The sequence below is a fragment of the Cyrtonyx montezumae genome, unplaced genomic scaffold, assembly GCF_038088225.1.
Source record: "Cyrtonyx montezumae isolate F1298 unplaced genomic scaffold, pur_monq_1.0 scaffold_0, whole genome shotgun sequence".
NCBI classification, from domain to species: domain Eukaryota; kingdom Metazoa; phylum Chordata; class Aves; order Galliformes; family Odontophoridae; genus Cyrtonyx; species Cyrtonyx montezumae.
Window position 1 is genome coordinate 9,709,292 of NW_027071824.1, and position 21,034 is coordinate 9,730,325.

General features: G+C 37.7%; 1 protein-coding gene across 4 annotated transcripts in view; it reads left to right on the forward strand.

Moving 5' to 3' along the window:
• Positions 1 to 16,023, forward strand: part of BICRAL (BICRA like chromatin remodeling complex associated protein) — a 28,600-nt gene extending 12,577 nt beyond the window's left edge. For all 4 annotated transcript variants that reach the window (XM_065750996.1, XM_065750914.1, XM_065751086.1 and 1 more), the window contains 10 exons: positions 1,165 to 1,213; positions 1,295 to 1,363; positions 3,804 to 5,504; positions 7,197 to 7,296; positions 7,994 to 8,082; positions 9,524 to 9,585; positions 9,720 to 9,865; positions 10,017 to 10,111; positions 10,925 to 11,027; positions 11,442 to 16,023. In XM_065750996.1, the coding sequence (XP_065607068.1) occupies positions 1,165 to 1,213; positions 1,295 to 1,363; positions 3,804 to 5,504; positions 7,197 to 7,296; positions 7,994 to 8,082; positions 9,524 to 9,585; positions 9,720 to 9,865; positions 10,017 to 10,111; positions 10,925 to 11,027; positions 11,442 to 12,235 (3,208 nt within the window). In that variant the 3' untranslated portion in view covers positions 12,236 to 16,023. The remainder of the gene's footprint in view (positions 1 to 1,164; positions 1,214 to 1,294; positions 1,364 to 3,803; positions 5,505 to 7,196; positions 7,297 to 7,993; positions 8,083 to 9,523; positions 9,586 to 9,719; positions 9,866 to 10,016; positions 10,112 to 10,924; positions 11,028 to 11,441) is intronic.
• Positions 16,024 to 21,034: the final 5,011 nt, after the last annotated feature.

A 21,034-nucleotide genomic window follows, 5' to 3' on the forward strand; every position in this document is an offset into this window, starting at 1 on the left:
ACCAGTAAAATAAGTGTGACAGATCTCATGGTCTCATACAGTGATCTTCCTCCTGAATTCTTGAAATGTCTACTATGAGAATTATGTTTTTGCTTGACAGTATATGTAGCCACTTGTGTGCTGTAAACTTTGTAGCATGGAGTCCCTGCCCAGTGCTACCTTTCTAACATGTGCTTGATAAACACATGAATGCAGTATATTTTTCCTAAATGAGAGATGTGTGTTTGTGCTTCTAGAAGACTGTTAAACGTGATACGTTAACTTGTTCCCTTTTTATTTTCTAGGATGATGAAGAGAGGAGAGATACTTTGAATTTTTCTTTTCAACGAAAATTTCCCATTTCTCAAATATTTTTTTATTATTGCTTCTTAATTAATAAAGATGTTTTAAAGTTAAAAGACTCCATGTCACTTTGCTCTTTAGGCTAATGGATGTGTTGGGAAATGCTTTATAATACTTTAATGCTTTTTATGAGGTCTACATTTGCAGTTATATTTAAGTATTTTTAAATTATTTGAGTCTCCAACAGTCATTCTGTCAGACCACGTTTTAAAATCTTGAGTTCTATTCAGTGATGGTGCCAGGTTCATGAAATGCACTGAAATTGTATTTTGTAACACTTAATCAGTTATTTGTATGATTGATTTCACTTGGTGCAGCTTTTTACTCTGTCAAAAAAATTTGTTGACAGTGTCAGAAAACACGCTCAAAGATTTGACTTGGTAAAAATCTATTGACTTAAACAGTAGCTGAGCAGGCAGAATAATCTCAGTAGAGGAGATAGTTGCTGTTTCAGTTCTCATGTTATTTGATTGCAGTATTTTCCTTAGGTTTTGTATTGTGTGCTGTTGTGAAATGCTGTGTTTTAAGAGAATGAGAGTAATAACTCATTATTTTGTAGCTGCGTTCTCATACTGTTTCTCAGTATTTCCTAACTGAAATAGTGTGACTCCAATTTTGTGATGAACATGGTTGATTGTTTGAAATGTCTTTGCAATGACAGTAAATGTGATCAGTATCTGCAAATCATGCTGATTTGACACAAGGAGCCTCAAATGGTATAAACTTTGAACTTTGCACTAGAGTCAGTGAAGTAAACCTGATTAAAAAAATTAGCCTCATTAGCAGAAAGAGTCAACTAAGTTGTAACTTTTTTTTTTTAAGGGACCCGCAGGCGCTGAATTATTTTCTGCATGGACCTAGCAGTAAATCTGTAAGTAGCATTCCTGTGTGTGAGACATACAAAACCTTTTTTGAGTGTATTATTTCTAAACACGATTTTGTTTTTTACCAGAGCAACGAAGACTTGACAAATGCAGAGTATTCTGTAGCCAACTCAAATTCCATTTTCGCCAACTCCAATGTAAGTGGTCAGGAGGGAAATGTTGGTTTTGAAACTGCATGCTTCTGTTGCATCTTTATTTGGCTTTTATAAAATTGAATTAAGTGGATTTGGGCTTCGATCTTTTCCGTATGAAAATTCTGAATGAACCACCTCATGCTACTCAAGTACTTATATTGAGTTTTCAGTGGTGACTGAATCAAAAGACATTAGCACCACTGGGCCATTTTTTGGAAATTTTCAAAAGTCACTTGCTGAGCAGTGAAAATATTTTCCAGTTTAACTATTCAGTGATTTGAGCATGTAAGTTTAGTGATTGTAGATGTAGTAGTGCTCAGGTGTAGAACATCTGTTCTAGATCTAATGTATTATTTCAACATCTAAATGTATTATACATTTCCTGTGAATTATAGGATATTTTTGTTCCTTATTTCTAAGTAGAATCTAATCTAGCAATCAAAGTTTAATTTTTTTTGTTGTTCTTTAGACTGAGTAGCTAGCTGGGGATTTTTTTGTTCCTGTAATTTCAGTGTTAAAGAAGTCACTTGAAATTCATTAGGTGTTGTAAATAGTCTTAGAATCGTATCTCATAGAATGGCTTAGATTGGAGATGACCTTAAAGATTATCTAGTTCCAGCCCCTCCAGTATTCTTTTTGCAGTGGGAATGTTGCAGTGCTGGATAGTTACACCCAGTATACCCTAATCTGACTTCCTTTTGCCATTAAAATTCCTGCATATACTGAAAATTCTGGTTTTTGTATGTATTCAGAATTGCTACCAGGAAGTAGGATTGTCTGTGTTGATGCACTTAGAATGCCTTTCAGTGGCAGAACTTAGAAATTAGGTGTCAAGGGTTCAGTGCCCCAGCTGGTAGGCGTGCAAAGACAACACCTCACGCAAACAACATGACATTCATGGTGACTTTAGGGGGAGAAGGCAATGTCTGTGCTTTTCTTTCCCTTATTTCCCCTCAGAGTGAATGGTTGCTTAACTTCTCTGCTGATTACAGGTTTGTTTCCTGGCTGTCATTAGTTTCTGTTACATCTCTCATGGGAGAGTTCCCTAGTCATTGCCTGGATTGTATCCAGTGGCTTCTGTAACTTTCCTGATAGGTATAGTGGAACAGTTTGAGAGCAGAATGTGCATGGAGCCAGTGAGAGTAAGACTGCCATTGATAGAGATTCATGAAATTGCAGCGGCACTGATTTCTTGTTGAAAATAGTGTAATGTTCTGTGTGGCTGTTTGGAGTCATGGCAGCAGTGATAGCAGTGTTAAGGGTGGAAGTTTCCAGTTTGTGTATGTAAAATTGTGTTTGGATGTGAACCAGCCCTGGGAGCAGGGAATGAACCTCAGTATTCTTCATTCCAGAGGGAAAGTTTCAAGCTCTTCTCAATTAGTACAGTATTATTATTTGTTATTACAATTGCTGCTATTATTATTAGTTATTTTACTGTTAGTACTAATGGTAGCAGCATTAACTGGAGGCATCTAAACGTTACGAGAGATTTCAGATTGGTTATTGTCATTGAAAACAAGTTTCAGGTGGCAGTAAGGAATTCTTCCCAGGAAAGTAAGGGTCCTGAGTTCCAGCAGATCCCTATGTGACCACTTTTTGCTCTGCCTGATGGTAGCTAGGTACAGTGGAGATCCTGATTCATAATTTTAGGTTTGCATGAGGTGCAGACATCAGGGCATTGAAGTACTGATTTAATTCTTTCAATAACCATATGTGTTAATAAAAGTATATGTGTGTATGTAAACATACACCAATATTTTATCAAATTCTAAGTGCAGACCATATTTTAGAACATGAGTGAAGTTTCATGAAATACACAGGCTAATTCAGAAGCAGATTGGGTTAAAATTCTGAACTAAATATGCTTGAATATGTAGTTAGGGTGGGGACATGGTTGCATGTGGTAATTACAGCGTACGGTGTCTTCACTTGTTATATGAGGTGGAAACAAATGCCTCTGACATTTAAGGAGTGAAAGCTCAGAATATGAATGCAGCTGATAGTTTCACACCCACGTTCTGCAGTCCTGGTCTAAGAAGAAATTGGATGCATTTTTCAGTAGTTGAGATATGATTTTGGAATTTAGAAAGGTAGCTTGGATATGAAATAGTTGCAATTGTTCTATTTGAATTTGTCATTCCTGCATTCCCTAAGAAGCTCATTTGTGTTGCTTAGAGATTCTGGATGTATTGTGGTGTTTTTAATTTTACTCTATTTTTTGTTTTTAACGTTTTGTTTTCTTAAGGAAAGTCTTGACAGTAGACCAAACTCAAGTTGACTAGTTGGCTCTGATTTCTTTTACAGTATTTATTGATGTACATTTGAAGTGTTTTTAATTCAACACTCTACTTAATATTTGCTGTAGTTTTAGTGGCAGTAGTTTTGTCATCTTTTCTTCTGTCATCTTTTTCTTCTGAAAAGAATTTATTTTATTTCATTTCAGAACACCGACCCTAAGTCGTCTGTAAAAGGTGTAAGCAGTCAGCTTGGAGAGGGGCCTAGTGATGGACTGCAGCTGTCCAGTAGCCTTCAATTTCTTGAAGATGAACTTGTATCTTCTCCTTTACCTGATCTTAGCGAGGATCAACCTTTTGATATTCTTCAGAAGTCCTTGCAGGAGGCCAATATTACTGAACAGACTTTGGCAGAAGAGGCATATTTGGATGCCAGTGTAGGTTCTAGTCAACAGTTTGCACAAGCTCAGCTTCATCCTTCTTCATCAGCATCCTTTACTCAGGCTTCTAATGTTTCTAATTACTCAGGTCAGACGTTGCAACCTATAGGAGTTACTCAAGTGGTACAGCAACCTGTCGGAGCATCTTTTGCAAGCAATACAGTCGGCGTGCAACATGGCTTTATGCAACATGTCGGAATTAGTGTTCCCAGCCAGCATTTGTCTAATAGCAACCAGATTAGTGGTTCTGGGCAGATACAGCTAATTGGTTCATTTAGTAATCAGCCTTCCATGATGACCATTAATAACCTCGATGGGTCTCAGATAATACTGAAGGGCAGTGGTCAGCAACCGTCTGCAAACATGAGCAGTGGCCTCTTGGTTCATAGACAAACGCCTAATGGTAACTCACTGTTTGGGAACTCAAATACAAGTCCTGTAGCACAACCTGTAACAGTTCCGTTTAACAGCACAAATTTTCAGACATCTGTACCTGTCCATAATATCATAATTCAAAGGGGTTTAGCACCAAACTCTAACAAAGTACCCGTTAATATCCAACCAAAGCCTGTCCAGATGGGTCAGCAGTCTGCTTACAATGTGAATAACTTGGGAATACAGCAACATCATGTGCAGCAAGGGATTCCCTTTGCTTCTGCGAGCTCACCTCAGAGTTCAGTAGTTGGTCCTCATATGTCTGTTAACATTGTTAATCAACAGAATGCAAGAAAATCAGTTACGCCTCAGACAGTTAGTAATGCTGGCAGTAGTATTGTTATCCATTCTCCTATGGGGCAGCCTCACACACCTCAAAACCAATTTCTCATACCTACAAGTTTGTCTGTTAATTCTAACTCCGTTCATCATGTCCAGGCCATAAATGGACAGCTTCTTCAGACTCAGCCTTCTCAGTTGGTTCCTAGCCAAGTGTCTGCTGAGCACGTAATGCTCAACAGGAACTCTACAAACATGCTGAGAGCCAACCAGTCGTATTCCGGACAGATGCTGAATAATCAGAACACAGCTGTTCAGCTTGTTTCTGGCCAGACCTTCTCAGCTCCTGGAAACCAAGTGATAGTAAATCACGGAGCTTCACAAATCGTTGGCGGACAGGTTCCGCTGCAGCAGGCATCACCAACAGTGTTGCATTTGTCACCCAGTCAAGCTAATGCTTCTCAAGGTAGATCGAGTTTTACGACAATGTCACCTGGGCAGTCTACAGTCTCAAATATGTCAGCTTCTAATCGATTCGCCGTTGTAAGTTCTTCTGGCTCAGTGCATCCTAGCTTGGGACCATCAGTTCAGTCTGTCGCATCCGGAGGAAACTTTAGTGGAGATCAGCTCACGCAGAACAGGACTCAAGTTCCCGTCAGTGCGTCACATCGTCTTCCAGCATCCTCTTCTAAATCCATTAGCACCTTTAGTCACACGTCAGTTGGAGTAACACAGCAACAGTTTGCCTTCAGTCAGGTAAGAAAACTGCTTCAGAATACAGCTGAAAAAATGATTCTGAACTGTGCTAAAATCTTGCTAACGAAGCATTATAATAGTTAATATGAAGGAGGCAGATTTTGTTAGGTTATACTATGACAAATGCTGTGTAACTGCTGAAAATCACTATAACCTGGGTGCATCATTTCACTCAGTGTTTTCTAAATTTCATCACTGGGCCTGTCACTTTTGTTAATTCAGAAATTTGTATTAGTGATTTATAGTGGTATTTTCTCATCTACTGACCACTGTTGTGCTTCTGTTCTCAGTGCCAAGGAACTGAGATGTAAGTTGTACAAGTATGGGCTTTCTGAAAATCTGATCATCGATACTGATGTAAAGTCTGGGGTACATTTTAGCACTTTTATCATCAGTAAGAATTATGTACACGTTTCCAAGGTTTGGCCCGTTTCTTGGGTTTCTCCTTACAATTTGCATTTAGTAATTAATCCATTAAACTCAATCTTTTTGACATTTTGCATGGTTACAGTCTTTTTTGGATCTGGAGCAGTTGGAAGCTTTCAGATTTGATGCAGTCTAAGAAAAGGTGAAAGGTATTTCAAAGTCCTTAGGAGGAAATACTTGCAATTTGTAAAAGTTTACCTTGTAAAAACTACCTCTAAGAAGAGGTTTGCTAAGTAATAATTTTAAAAGTGCTGAATGTGCCTGTAGGTTGGGAATTGGTCCTTTTGTCCATTTGATGTGATTGTAGTATATATGCAGCTCAAGTTTGTCTGCTTTCATAAATGAGCTTTCGAAACATGTCAGTATTGAACTCATTAGCTTCTAACAACATTAGTGTGCTAACATCATTAGCAACTAACAATTATCTAAACTCTCCTGTTTCTTTGCTTTGTTTTAGTTTTGTTTTTTTCTTTATAGTCATTATAAAATACTGATAGTTATCTCCAAATGGAATTGCACCAGTTACCTTTGTTTTTACTCTTTTCCCAAAGGTCTAATGCTTTTTGCTAACCAAGACCAAAGCAGGCAATGTAATATTGTGGCTTCGTTTTAGAAAAGAAAGGCAAACATGTTGTAGGACCAAATTTTTGGTCTTCACCAAAACTGCTAGCACAGATTGTTTTGCAGATGAGTAATTTGAAGCCTGACTTCCTGTTCATAGGACTCTATTTCTGTATTTGTAGGATGAGTGTTGAGGCCAGTGAGTTTCAGCAGTTACAAAAGCACAGAATTCCTTACTGCTGTAAAAGAATATATTTTCCAGGTAAAATTTTGGAGCCAAAAAGTTACAGTGTGATCATAACTATACAGAACAGGTTCTGCTGCTTCGCAGAATCTTCTTAGTTTGTTTGTACTTAGGTCTTAAATGTTGTACGGTATCATAAGCTCTCTATCATTCAGTTGCTAAACATCAGAGTTCGTTCTATTCAGCGTTTTTCTTGAGACAGTTTTTCAGCTTTGAGACTCTCAAAAGCTGAGCTGCCAGAGGTCAGCTTTTAGTTTGAGTCATGGTGAATCACAGGGCATCCAGAATGTACCCTCTGTGAATTTGTACTGTTCGTGGAGTTTCTGTTCCTCACTGAATTGCTGTATGAAGTTCTTGAACTCAGTGTAAAAAGTCAAGGTGTCAGTGGTGAAGTCTCAGCCAAGTCAAAGCTTTCAGTAATACTTCACTTTTTGTTTTTGTTTTTGCTGCATGTGCCACAGAAGAAAGGTATGAACCAGACATCACCAGTTTCTGCACCAAAGGCTCAAGATAATTTGAGGCAACATCAGCTATCAAGTCTTCTGAGCAGCACACTATCAGGTCAGCTATGGTCTTTTAAAATTATTTTGTTGTCAGTATTTTTCTGCAGCAGAAATAGATTCTTTTTCACAGTCAGACTTGCATTGTTGGCTCGTGTTGATAGAGGTTATCAAAATTCTATTTTTAGGAGACTGCAAACAAAATTTCTCAGTGTTCAGTGTGTGCTTTTTGAAAAGGTGAATCTGGTCTGTAGGGTTATTTTTTCCCCTCTGTAAAATCCTGCAAAACTGAACTGTCTTTTATTCTTCTTATTTTTTGAACTCAAACATCAGCTTTGCATATCTTCTCTTGTGAATAGTATAAATAAGTTTGTATTAAAAAGTTAGTTGCAGAAAAGTTCAAAGAAGTTAGACAGTTAAAAAAGAGCATTAGAGAAGTTTAATAAAAAGTACTGTGATTTTTTTTTCAGTAAATTTTTGGAACACTATATTTACAGTACTTGAAATTCTTGGTGCGTTGCAGTAGTGTGGTGGGAAATCCTTATATTTAAAGCTTTCTGTACTTTGCAGCAGAGAGTATCAGTCCATTTCCATTTTTATATGCCGGTTTGTCCCCAGGGTAGTTACATTACTGCTTTTAAACATGCAAGGCAACTTTCACCAAAAAGCCAAAAACTCAAGTGGAATGATTAGGGTAGGTATATCACGTTGTTCTGTTCTTGCTTGGGATGATGGTCTTTTTAATGTATTCTTTATAGGGCAGGATTCTGGAGGAAAAATCATACAGCAGTCTCTAGGAACATCGCAAGAAAAGGGAGTGGGATCATCTTCTGTTCAGTGTATACAGGTAGAAAATGCTGTTGTTTATATGCTTCTAGTTAAATTCTAGTGATGTTGACATAGCAAACATTGAGTATTTTACCAGATGATAATTCTGAGTTCTGTTTTGAGATGTCCTGGCTCAGTGGAGTCTGTGATTCTGTTGCTTCCTGAAGATAATTTGATACATCACAGTTCTTTCATTTGGTTGAAGATGAGTTAGGCATGCTATTACTTCTTGAAAACACTGTGTACCTGGTTAGGTGGGGATGGTTTATAAGAAGTAGCAGAACAATTTCTCCAGCCTTTGTTTGATTCTTCCTTACTTTCCTCAGCATATGCTTGTTTGTTTGTTGACTTGTTTCCCACCAAAAGTTTTCCTGTGTATATGACAATTACCTGCAAAAACGTAACACTGTTTCCAGGGGCGGAAGGGGAGGTCTGCTTTTTAGAATATAAGTTGTGAGGGAGGATACAATTGTGGAATTGAGGATAGGTGGTAAGGGCTTAAAGGAGGTGTGGGTTTAGTTGTGGATGAAGCTAAATTACAAAATCACAGGAGAGGGAAAAAAAAAAAAAAAGGGACCTGATTTACAATTTCTGTTCATAGCTGTGGCTGTATTGGCTGATGTATGCGTAGTGCAGAGCACTCAGTAGTGCTCAGTTATGAGTTCAGCTTGGTTTTGTAATTATTGGTCAGATTTGATTTCTCTTGCAAAGGTGAATGCTTTCTATGAAACGAAGGTACCAAGTACATTTGCATTTTGCCTGCTTCATGCCAATCCTACTTTGACAAGGAGGATGTTCTGTACTCAAAAGAGCTTTTACCCAATCTGTTTTGAAATCAGAAGTAGCTTTTTCTCTGTGACTTTATTTTGTTAGACCAGTTGGCTAGTGTCTTGCTAAGAAAAAGTAGTTTGTATTAAACAAAAGCCCTTTGGTTCAAACTAGCTTATTCAAGTTAATATTTGGGTTGCAGTGGTGCTTCTCATATAATCAGAACTTGAGTCTCTACCACCTTTGGGAACCTCATGTTTTAGGACAGTGTTCTGCTGCAAAATGGTTTCATTAATGTGTATGGAAAGCAGAAGATGCAGATCTGATGGTTATATGTGTATCGTCAATATAAAAAACTGTACTCCATCAGTATCAGGCAAGATGACATGGACAGTTCCTCAGAGCAGATTTCTTTTCAAAAGAAAAGAAACCTTTTCACTGCTAAATTTGATAACCAGCCTTTTTCTGAGTGAAGAATGTATATGCAGTGGTTGAATTTGCCAGTAAACAACATTACATTTGTGATCTAAGAGAAATGGCTTCTGTATTTTGTTGTTAATGTGCCTTATGAAAACATGAGAAGGTCAAATGTATTTAAGTATCAGTACACTTAGCTGATGGAAATGAATGCTGAAATGTGGGCTTTGCAAAGGAAGGGATATGCTATTATTTGTCTCTCATTTTGGACTTAGGTGGATGGTCATTTAGTTGGACAGAAACGACCTGCTGCTAAACAGTTAACTAAAGGAGCTTTGTAAGTCATTGCCTTCTTTTTGCAATTATATTGCAGATATCTTCTCCAACTTTCAACTCCCTTTAATTTTTGATAGTGTATAAACTTAGGCTAGAGTGTGTGCTAATTATTGGTATCGTCGATTTCTGTTGCAGTATGCTACAGCAGTTACAGAAGGATCAGATGCAAGCTGTGACACCAGATAAAAGTCAGTTCAGATCATTAAATGATGCAGTTCAGAGACTCCTTTCATATCATGTGTGCCAGGGGTCGCTGCCAACTGAGGAAGACTTAAGAAAAGGTAATTTCCATCTTTTAAATTGGCAGTGGGGTTGTAATTAATGTATTGAGAGAATTCTTCATGCAATTTAGAGCAGTTAAAAAGGGAACATTTTCAAGTTTGTGCAGGTTACTGTGGCACAGTGTTTGAAAGTATGTTCTTGTCTTTCTAGTGGACAGTGAATTTGAATCTGTAGCTACACAGCTTCTGAAGAGGACTCAAGCTATGCTGAACAAATACAGATGTTTACTTATAGAAGATGCAATGGTAAGGACTATAATGGAGATAAAGGAAATGTTTATATGGTGTGATTCAGTTTGTAAAAATAATACTGGAAGGTGAGAGCTGGCATTGCAGTTAGTTTTGTTAATACTCTTTATTCTTACTCATATAAGGAAGTGTATCTAGACATTTTACATATGTATGAAGTTTACTGTTGTACCAGCAATCTCAGAGACCGACTTGGATTTTTCAGTGTAGACTTATATCTTAAAAGCTGTGATCTATTTTGAGCTCATGTTTTACATACTGCTAAGGCTGCTGTTCATACATAAATTCAGTAGACATTAAGGACACATTGACTCCTGTTTTTGTATATGTGCTTTTGGACTTGCTGTGAACAGGCTCTGCTTCCAGTGGACAGCTGTAGAGAGCCTGGTCCCACCCACTTCATTTCCACTCATTAGATATTTATAAACAGTGATAAGATCCACTCTGTCTTTAGTTCTGTGGATGGAACAGTCCTAGGCCTTTCAGCCTTTCCTGACTAGGGAGATGCTCCAGCTCCCCCCCCCCCATCTTTGCAGCACTCTGCTGGGCTCTCTCTCAAGAAAAGCAAGTGTCCAGTGGTAAATGTATTCAGTAATTAAAAGATGTAATTCTTACAACAGTGATTCTAGTTGTTAAATTTAATAAAACGTGAATAATAACTTACTGTTGAATTTCAGTAGTTGTAGTCACTGTAATGATCACTGAAGATATATAAGCCATTAAAAAGTAACTGAACTATTAGTGTTTTGATTTAGTACAGATGTATGAGTGATTTCAGAGATGTTTGGTTTTTTTCTCCTTTTCCTGCAGCGGATAAATCCATCTGCAGAAATGGTTATGATTGATAGGATGTTTAACCAGGAAGAAAGAGCGTCTCTGACCCGGGAGAAGCGTCTTGCACTAGTGGATCCTGGTAAGTGATGGTTAACTTCTAAATCTTAACAATCCATGCTACACAACATGCTTAAAGAAATACCTGGAGGTGTAGTGCAGATTGTTGGCTGTTTTAAAAACTGTTCGGAGGAAGTGGGATAGTGCAATTTAAAGGATTGAAATACTAGTCTTCCTAATACAACATTGTTATATTTAGAAAACCTGCAGGGCTTTTAGTATGGTTTTGCTGTGTGCACTACCTGCATGCCATGCTGCTTAATCTGGTGTTGAGCTGTTAAGCGCATGCATATGAATTGATAGACTGTGGATGTTGCCTGCATTTCAGTAGTGAGAAAAACCTGGAACAATTTTTCTTTGTAAAACTTATGTTTAATAGTTAAACATGATTTTAGTAAACATAGCTAAAGTAAAGTGTTGCTGCTTAATTTTTCAGATGGTTATCAGACTGATTTTTGTTGTTCTGCCAAACAATTTGATAAAACAGCTGATGAAGCACAGACCAGCAAAAGTGACCATCAGCCTAGCAAAGCATTACCTTCTCGAAGTCAGACTACCAAAACCCAAGCCAGAGACCGACCAAAATCCAGCTCAGCAGAGTCCACAAATCATAATAAACTTCCTCTAGTGCCTAACAACATTTTGACATCGCAAGAAGGAACTACTAAAAAATCGGAGAGCCTCACTAAAGCTTTAAAGTTTGAGAGAGCTAATTGTTCTTCTGGGAGCCAATACAAGGCCCTTTCTGAAGAAAAGATGGCTGGTAAAGTTCTTACCAAGTCAGCTGAGAATTCTTTGAGTTCTGAAGACTTGTCGAAAACTGTATCAAGAGGCAATCATGGGACACACAATAAAATATCAAGGAATACAGTCCAATCTTTCTCAAAGGTAACATGTAATAATTCCTTCAAGGACAAAACTCTGAGGAGCCCTCCAAAGAATGAGGTTTTACATCCTGATAACATGAAAGGCTCCAGTGAATCCCAGCAAGACTTACTGCTGAGTAAGAGTTTAGAAACGACGTTTAAGAATATCTTGGAACTTAAAAAAACTGGGAGACTGACACAAAATGAGGCATCGAGTAGTGGCTCTGTTGACTTAGAATTTCCTAATTTTTCACCTCTTGCTTCACAGGAAAACTGCTTGGAAAAATTTATTCCAGACCACAGTGAAGGTGTAGAAACTGACTCTATTTTAGAAGCAGCTGTAAATAGTATCTTAGAGTGTTAATAGTTACGATACCCTGGAAAAGTTATGTTTCTCTTAGCAGAAGCAAATGTGAATGACACCACAAGTACAGCCTGACATACATTTAAGGTTAACCTTTCTAAACTAGATTCTGTTCTGTGTTTGAGAGCAATACTCATTGTGGTTACAGTGAGATAGCCAAGTAAAGTTAATCCTTGTTAGAATGCAGTCTGTTAGGGCCTTACTATTTCAAGTATTATTATGATAGTGCTTTTGATAATTGTGCAGTCCTGCAGCAAAACAAAGTTGCAGGTCGTCAGGCCCTATGTAATATGGTAATATACTGACAATCACAGTCATTTGAAAGGATATATTTATTAAGAAAACGTTTTTTAAAAAGTGATGGAAGCTACAATTCTCCCTTACCCTTTTCCACAAATCATCAGATTTTTAAGTTGTTCTGGACAACCCACTGTACCTCTCTATTCAGAAGTGATAATTTACTTTGTTATGGACTCTGTGTTCTAGGGGTCTTAAGTTGGAAGGATGTCATCACTGTGTTAACAAGGTTTCATAAGTTGAACTTAAAGTGCTTTTCTATTGCTTTTTGAGCAGAAACTAGTACTTGATATATTTGTAGTGGGTAAGTTTAGTCTGTGAGATGATATTATATGGTCTTAGTCACAGTGGCATGATATGAAGTAATAAATGCTTGACTAAGGAAGGTAGAGTGGAAGCCAGTAAATGGCTTCTTGTGTACAGGATGAGGCCATGATAGAGCCATGAATTTATATATATAATACATATATATTAACTCTTCCTCAAGAGATATTGCATTTTATAATTGGATGTAGTCAGCCTTGAGTCTTTCTGAAGTGGTATAATTTTTTTGTTTTATTTCTTTGATTTTTTTAATTATTTTTAGACCAAGTGTCGGAAGCACTTTTGTTTGAAAGCTGTTAAGATATTTGTAGCTTATATTTTAAGAGGACATTAGCCTTACTCTGAAAAAAATTAAAGGCCAGTGTTTTTTTTTTCTTTTTGCTGTCAGAGAATGTTGAGGCATCCACTGTAGCAGTCATAATTATCAAGATATGTACAGACCAAAGTTGATCAGCAGTCCCATTGTTAAAACATATCTAAAAGTGTGTAATTATTAATTCATATTGTAGAGCCAAGTGGAAACTATTGCAAGGTTTGCATTTGGCTTACTGTCATGTTGGAAAGATAGAATCTTATTATTTTATTTATTTATTTTAATCTATGACATCTTTTTTTTTTTGTTAATTATTATTGATGCCCATGCTGCTTTTTTGTGGTTTACTTTGGTCATGAGTGCTTTAATGCACTTAAACACGCTGACATTAGTGTCGTGCATGTAGTACATATGTCTGCTCAGGAGGATACAGCTTTTGTGATTTCTAAGATATGCTTATGTTCTCCCCCAGACCTCCCCTACGGTTTCTTAGAAATTACCAGTCATTTTCCAGTCTTAATGGTTACAGTCTTCATAATCTAGAGGCTCATTGTGACAAACTGTGGTTGTCAGTTAGATTGCCAGGAGGGAAAACAAAATGTAGAGTTTTGCTGTTGTGTAATTCAGTCCATCTGAATAGTGTAGAAGAAAGCAGAGTTATATCCTTGTGACAGTGAAGAATTACAGTGCAACTCAGTATTGAGCTATAGTCCACTGTCTGGCCACTAAAGGAAACCAAATCTAGAAAGCAACACGAGAAAGATGAACTTGTTTAAAATTCATTTTCCCTTTTAAGTGGATGGAAGTACTGTTTTTTTTTCTTTTGTATATTACTAGTTGCCATTAAAAAAAAAATGTGCCAATTTTAAAGTACATGTTTGTAAAACCCAACATTCCTGAGTGTTGTATAAGGTATTCAAAGTAATAGCAAGTATTGCCAGTTTTAAATTTTTAGCTAAGTGTCCATAAAATAGACTTTCAGGCAGTTATTTGTTTTCTCATGGGCGAAACTGACAGTATAGTCTTCACCTATTGCCTTTTTAGATTTCATGATATGCTCATGGCTGTGTATTCTGATGCATGTATACATCATGATTTTGGAAATCTAACCATTCTAAACCATCTGGGAAGAAAAACAGTAAGTTACGCAGCTGTATGCTAACTAGTTAATTCTTTTATAGAGAGGGAAAAAAAGTTGCACATTTGTTGATTCACTTTTTGTGCCACCTCAAAATGGGTACAGCATCTGTATGGTGAATATGAAATGGATGATCAGGCTGTGTGTCTTATACTGGATCTTACTTTGGGATGGGGGGCAGTGACATTAAAAATGATAAACTGCGAAAAGTAATGATTGTTGATCTGGTCAGACACATTTCCTTGAACTACTTATGAGAGGAACCCATTGAACGATCCTAATAAGGTAGAATGTTAGATTGGTCATGTTCTGTTCACTCATTTGAATTCAGTTCTAAAGGAATTCTGGTACGTGGTGAAGCAGGAAATGAAAGATTTGTACTTTTGTTGTGTTGTTTTTTTGGTTTTTTTTTTAGAAGAAGTCTAGATTAATCACGTGGGCTCAAATCCAGCAAGGTATTGTGAATGTGCATGACTTGAAACATGTTTTCATTATTTTGCTGGATTAGCACTGTATTTTCAATGTTATTTAATACTGCCTAATATTAAAACAAATTTTAAACTGGCAATTAAGAAAAAGATGTTCATTTTGAAGATTTTAGTATAATTTATCTGTTAGATTAGGGAGGCCTTACAGACTGACTTCACTTAAAGAGGATGTGTCACTTATTGTCAGTGTGGTATGGACTTTATTTGCTTAAATACCTTCATTTGTAAAGTATGTCTCACTTGAAATTGCTTTGTATACATTTTGTAAAAATATTTATAAAATGTTTTGTAAAAAAAAAAAAAAGTATAACAAATTGCAGTTTATTTTGTTATGTTGGATAAATACTGTTAAAAGACACAAGTCAGTAAATATATTGTTAATCCATGGATAGGAAATGTTTAGTTGGAGATTACAAATTGAAACAACCATTGCAATACAGCCAAAGATTTGGGAAAAATGCATATCTGTGATTGTCTTGATTTAATTAAGTTGAATATTTACATCTCCAAAAGAGGATTGCTCTCAGTTTTAGTAATACGGTTGCAAAATGTTCCTATTTCCGTGCTTTTTAAAATTTATCTGTATTACATAATATTTAATAGGCCAGCTCTTCGTACTCCATGAAACTTCTGAACGTACACTACTGAGGCTTGGTTCGTATGGCATAGCATACAGCATTGCATGCAGTAATACTCGTACCAGAATAGCAGGACTGACAGTGATCCTGCTGTGTGGTCATTACAAATCTTACCATGGTGAGGTTGCTGAGAGACTTTCATCCTTCTGTCTGTTTTCACAAAATAGAGGCATTGTCTTCCTGATACCTCAGGGAGACAGTAGCAAAAGAGGTTTTTTTTGTCACCAGCCATCTCATCCATGTTGGCAGTATTTCCCATTTCTTTCTTCTGGCTGTGAGAAGAGGATGCTTAATTGCTGATGATGTAATGCTTCTTCCTACTTCTAGAAGGGTAATGACTTCTTACTGTGATTGAATTTTTCAGAAAATGTGCGGAGATTCTGATCTAGTAAAGCTCTTATGCTTGGAACTTCAACACTTTATATTTGGAAGCTATGAAAATGAAGGATTGGTGAAGTACACCACCTCTCATCGTGGATTAGGGCCTGCCATGTTGCAAGGTAGAAGTCTTTATGGCTAGTATTCAGTTATTTTGTCGACAAGACAAAATAAACTTGCATTTTGAAAGCTTCTCACATGGATTCAGTCAGTAACAATATGAATAAAATCAACTATATGTTATTTTAATCTCTGTTTGGGCTAGGATGGCTAAATATGTTTTTTTCCTCTTTGGCATATCCACATAAAATTACAGGACAAGCCTTTTGGGCTGTGGGACATTGGATGTACAGTTTACTATGCAGCTCATAGTCACTTCAGATTATCTTTCTGTTGAAAGAACATGACATGTTTTAAGTGGCCTTTTAATAATGATTTTGGGGTGAGGGGATATGCAACTTGTGTTTATTCCAACCTTCAAGGCAGAATTTCTGAAGGTCCTTGAGCATGCAAGTTAATTCATAGCTAATTTAAGAAGTATCCATAGTAACAATTTGCAACAGGTTGACAAGCAAACTTGGTCAGTCTTGCTGTACTAGGGCAAAAAAAAGATGAAGGACACATAGTGAGAAGAAAACTATAAAATTGCCCCCAAATAGCATAAGAAATGGTTTATTTTGGAGTTGGGATAGCATACAGTGTGTTGGGGAAAAACATTTTACAAATAGAAAAGCTAGCTGAGAATGTAAGGCTCTTTTCTGGTATATCTTTGCATTCTGTGTAGCTAACTTCTGTCAGGGTGTCTGTGTGCCATCATCTGCAGCTTATCAGCTCTCTGCAATGTAATGCTCTGTCTTCACTACTGCTTTTGTACTCCAGGAGCGTGCTACATTTTCCTTTTATTTTAAGAATGTGTAGAAAATGGTATGTTCCCATTTGAAGTAAATTGTAGCTGTGTTAAATGAATGGAATGACAGCAATTTTGGAACTTAGTGCTTTGAAGGGGAAGTGTAGTTAGTTCACACAGATACATCTGAATGGCTTTTAATACTTCAGCTAGCTTTTATGTCTGCATAGCTTTTCATTGCATAATGCAGTCATGCCAGAGGCCAGACTTACAGAAGTGCACTGAACTCTTGGTTATATGAGTTGCCACGTATTTATCCGTATTACAGCTTGTCCAGATAATGATGTTTCATTCCAGTTAATTTCTTAAGACAGTATTGTCCTCACACAGCTCAGCCATCTCAGGACTGGGCAGAAATAATGCATGTCTCTGACACTGCCTTTCTAGAAATGTGGTGCTTAGAACCTTATCCACAATCTGTGGAAATGGGTGGAAGAAAGTTTTTCAGTTAAGGATCATGAAAGAAAACACATAAAACACTTTTTTTTTTTAAACTCTTCAAATAACTTCTGATGTTAGTGTCTCAAATTTTGCTGTGTACTTTTTTTGTGAGTGAATTCTGTTTGCTCAGAAGGCAAACAGAATAAAAGTATGGTTAATATCACAAAGGTTGACCACCTTTTTGATCACCTTCCTTTCAAGGTGAAATTCACTAGGATGTAGGGGATTTGGAAAGCCCTGTTTAACAGGGGCAAATAACAAGTCTGCATCTCTGAAAGGTTAGGTACTGAGTGTCTGGGAATGAGGAACTGTGTGTGCACAAATTTCAAGTGAATCTGAAGGAGAGCAGACTCCAGAATTTGGGAAACTCAGGTGGGCAAGTGTGAGAGAGATTTTGTGGGCATCTCCGGGATGTAAGTGGTTAAATGTGATTTTTTTCAGAACACTGGATGTGTTGTGTGCTCTGAAACTTGCCATATTAGATCATCTAATACATATCTAAAATTACTATCCCCACTGAATTTTTCTTCCTTACTCTTCTGTGGCAATATCTGAATTCCATAAGTGAAAGATGAGTTTAATAGCATAATGAATATTGTACTTAGATGTAGGCTTATGCGTCCTAACTGCTGCAAGAATGGGCTCAGCACAATCTGAAAGGCAGTTTTGAAGGATTGTGCCTGACCTGCAAGGTTTGGTGCTAAATCCAACAGGAAGGGTGCTAAGAACTGTGAGTAGACTGAAATATTGGGGAGATGTTTTCATTTTAGCGGGTGGCAATTGTCATTGGCAACGTTGCTTATGAGAGATAAGAAAGATGTGGAAGCTACTTGCTACTGTGCTGTTTTTTATTATTATTATTTATTTATTTATTTTACCTCTGTGATGTTGCTTTTTCACTGTTGATAGAAAAGAGAACTCCCATACAGTGAAATGTAAATTCTGGGTTTTCAATGTCTTCAACCTTTTGACACCTGTAATAACTTGTGTTCCATCTCTGGAGATGCCTTATTTTACTCTTCCCTGATTAGGGTGGAAATGTTACTCTTTGACAGCCAGTCTGAGACCTAACTCTTAACTGTTTCTGCAGTGAGCTGAAGACCTGTTCTTGAGTTGCACCTTAATTTGTCATAGCCCAAAGAGAAGCCCTGATCTGTTGTTTTATCCTTTGGCAATCAAATGGTCAAGCTATGAAGTAAATAAACATCCTCAAGTACCAGTAGCTTGAACTTAGTTTTTCTAGTTCTTGTAGTAGTGTTCTGTCAGAGATGAGTTACCTTTTTTCAGAGCCATTGTGATCAAGCCTGGTCATATAAACTGTTTGGACTATTTGTCTGTACTCCCATTTTCCCTAAGTGAGTTATTGGGAGAATTTGTCTAGCATTTGTAGAACGTCTAGCTCAGAAAGTCCTCTGCTGTTTGTGTGACAGTGTGTTTAGCATCTACCCCAAACAAGATCAAGGTATGTTCAAGGGATGTTCTTCCTTACCTGTCAATAAATATTGACAGAGATTTTGGGGCATGATTTTTGCAGACAGTGAGAATGTAGGAATTTTGTTTATTTATTTGTCTGCCATACTCTTTGAGAATGAAAGGTGCTTAATTGCAATTTTATGGCAATTCCATCTTTTGTACTTCTGACCTTAGCTAGGATGCAAGTCTGAAGGTTGGAATTAACCCTGTCCTGAAAGGGGAGATCAGCTTAAAGAAAGCACAGCATCTTATAGGCAGAAGGTGGTTGCATTTGTCTACAATCCAAAGGCAATCCAATTGATGTGAAATGCTGGGTTTGTGTGTGTTTGGAGGGGAAGTGAAGAAGCAATAGTCACAAGTGGATAAAGGTCAGTTGTTCTTGGAACAGTTGAAAAAGGATTTTTGTTTGCTTACTGTGGGAAGAAAAAAAGTCTTAAAGAGATGGCAGTAGCTTTGGACTGTTGAGTTGACTGAATCATCTGTGAAAGCTTAAAAAAAAAAAGAAATGGGGTTAGGGGCTGGAAAGCAGAGAATGCTCAGCTGCTTGTGTATCCATTCAAGGAGTAGTTCAGAAATGTCAGGTTCTGTGCAAATAAACAGTAGGTTTCAGTTGTCTGCTGCTAATTATTGCCCAAATTTGATTTGCACTCTCTTCAAAGGGACTCATATCTTTCCGTTCAGTTATTTGTTTCACTGCAATGAATCTTTAATTCAAGACAAATGTGGCTGTTTCCATCTGAAGGAAAAAAAAAAAGAAAGAAAAAGATTGGAATGTGTTTATCCATTGTCATACCAGTGTCTCTTTTTAGTGTTATATATGTGTTGACTCGTGGACTCAGTGGGGAGGTGAATTTGTGTCCATCTGTGAATTGGCTTTGCTTTTTTGGCAAGTTTGGGAAGGGTTTGGTCAGTGGTAGAAGGACTTAAGTAATTGTGTGTAATGGAGCATTTCTGGTGTGCCTCAGAGTAATGAGGTGAGTATACAGGTAGTAACAAAATCTCATTCTAGGTACATTTTTCTTCCCCCAGCTCTTATATCTCCTTATACAAACATAGGTAATTGATCTTTGGCTCGCACTTCTTTTCCAGCTTCGATAACTTTCACATCCTGGAAGGCAGATCATTTGCTACTGTGTCTGCAGTGGTACAGGCTTCAGTCTCTGAGGACTTTGAAGTAATAGTTGCATACTTGTCCTCCCATCAGAAGTACCAACTACAGAACATAGGCCTATAATGAGAAAATACAGCTATTTAAAAGTATTATTTAGCACTATGTTGAGCGTCTTGCAGTGCTGAGTTGTCTGGGGAAGGGCTGTGGCACTCTGCTGTGGGTGTCCCTCTGTGAGCAGGGCTGGGACCAGATTGGACCCTGAAGTCCCTTTCGTCTTCACCCAGCCTGTGATGCTGTGCCCATAGTGCTTTAGCAAGATTTGTGAGAACTGGAGATTTAATTGTGCTGGGCTAAATTTGACTGCAGTTTCCCTGACTGCACTTATGTGTTGAACTTTTGTTGGTCACACAGGAGATGGATATACGGGAAAAATGCATTACTTTCAGTTCTTTGTGATCTGGGAATGTATTGGAAGGAGGTTAAAAGACTAAGCTAACATGTATATGCTTAGGAGAGAAAAACAAAAGAAAAACAAAAGAAACCAATGCCATAACAGAACTATAGAAACTTGTGTGACTATCTTGTAAAGGGAGCCTATTTTTCATTGTTATGCTCTCACTGTTTAAGTGCAGAGAACAAGTTAGTGCTGCACTATGCCCCATGCAGTTTCTCATACAGTGTGTTCCTGGACTTCTACAGGCTCACAACGTTTTGATTATTTGTACCTTCTGCCAGTTCCAGCTACATGACCACCTGCTCTTCTTCCAGGGCTCTTCCAGGTACCTTGCCTGTCAGCTTCCCTTGACCTTGCTGCTGTTGTTTGAGAAGCTGTGCCCTGACTCTGTCAAGTCTTCCTTTTGTTTTCCACGTGTATACTTATGGTATCAGTTCGTAGATTTTGATAGCTGATCCAGTGGAGCCTGATTGGAGCACAAGGTCTTTGTGAAGCCAGCGTGGGAATGAAGTAGGTGTCATCTTTAGCAGTGCGGGCTCTTGAGTGTGTACCATAAAATGCTGCTTACTGTACCTCTGTTGGAGGGTCTGTGGAATGCTGTAGCTCCTAACTGCAGGCAGCCACTCATAAAGCACCACACCAGGTGAATGCACTTCGTCTTAGCAGGCTTTGTCTGCTTTCAGTATGAAAGATATTTGATGGTCCACCGTAATCTGTGGTCTCTGATCCATCACTGATGTAGCTGCTGGCATCTCCCTGGAGAACAGGCTTGACCTCACCCCCATCCCACGGTGATGCGGTGCTGGCAGCTGCTGTCTGCACAGATGGCAGGGTTGT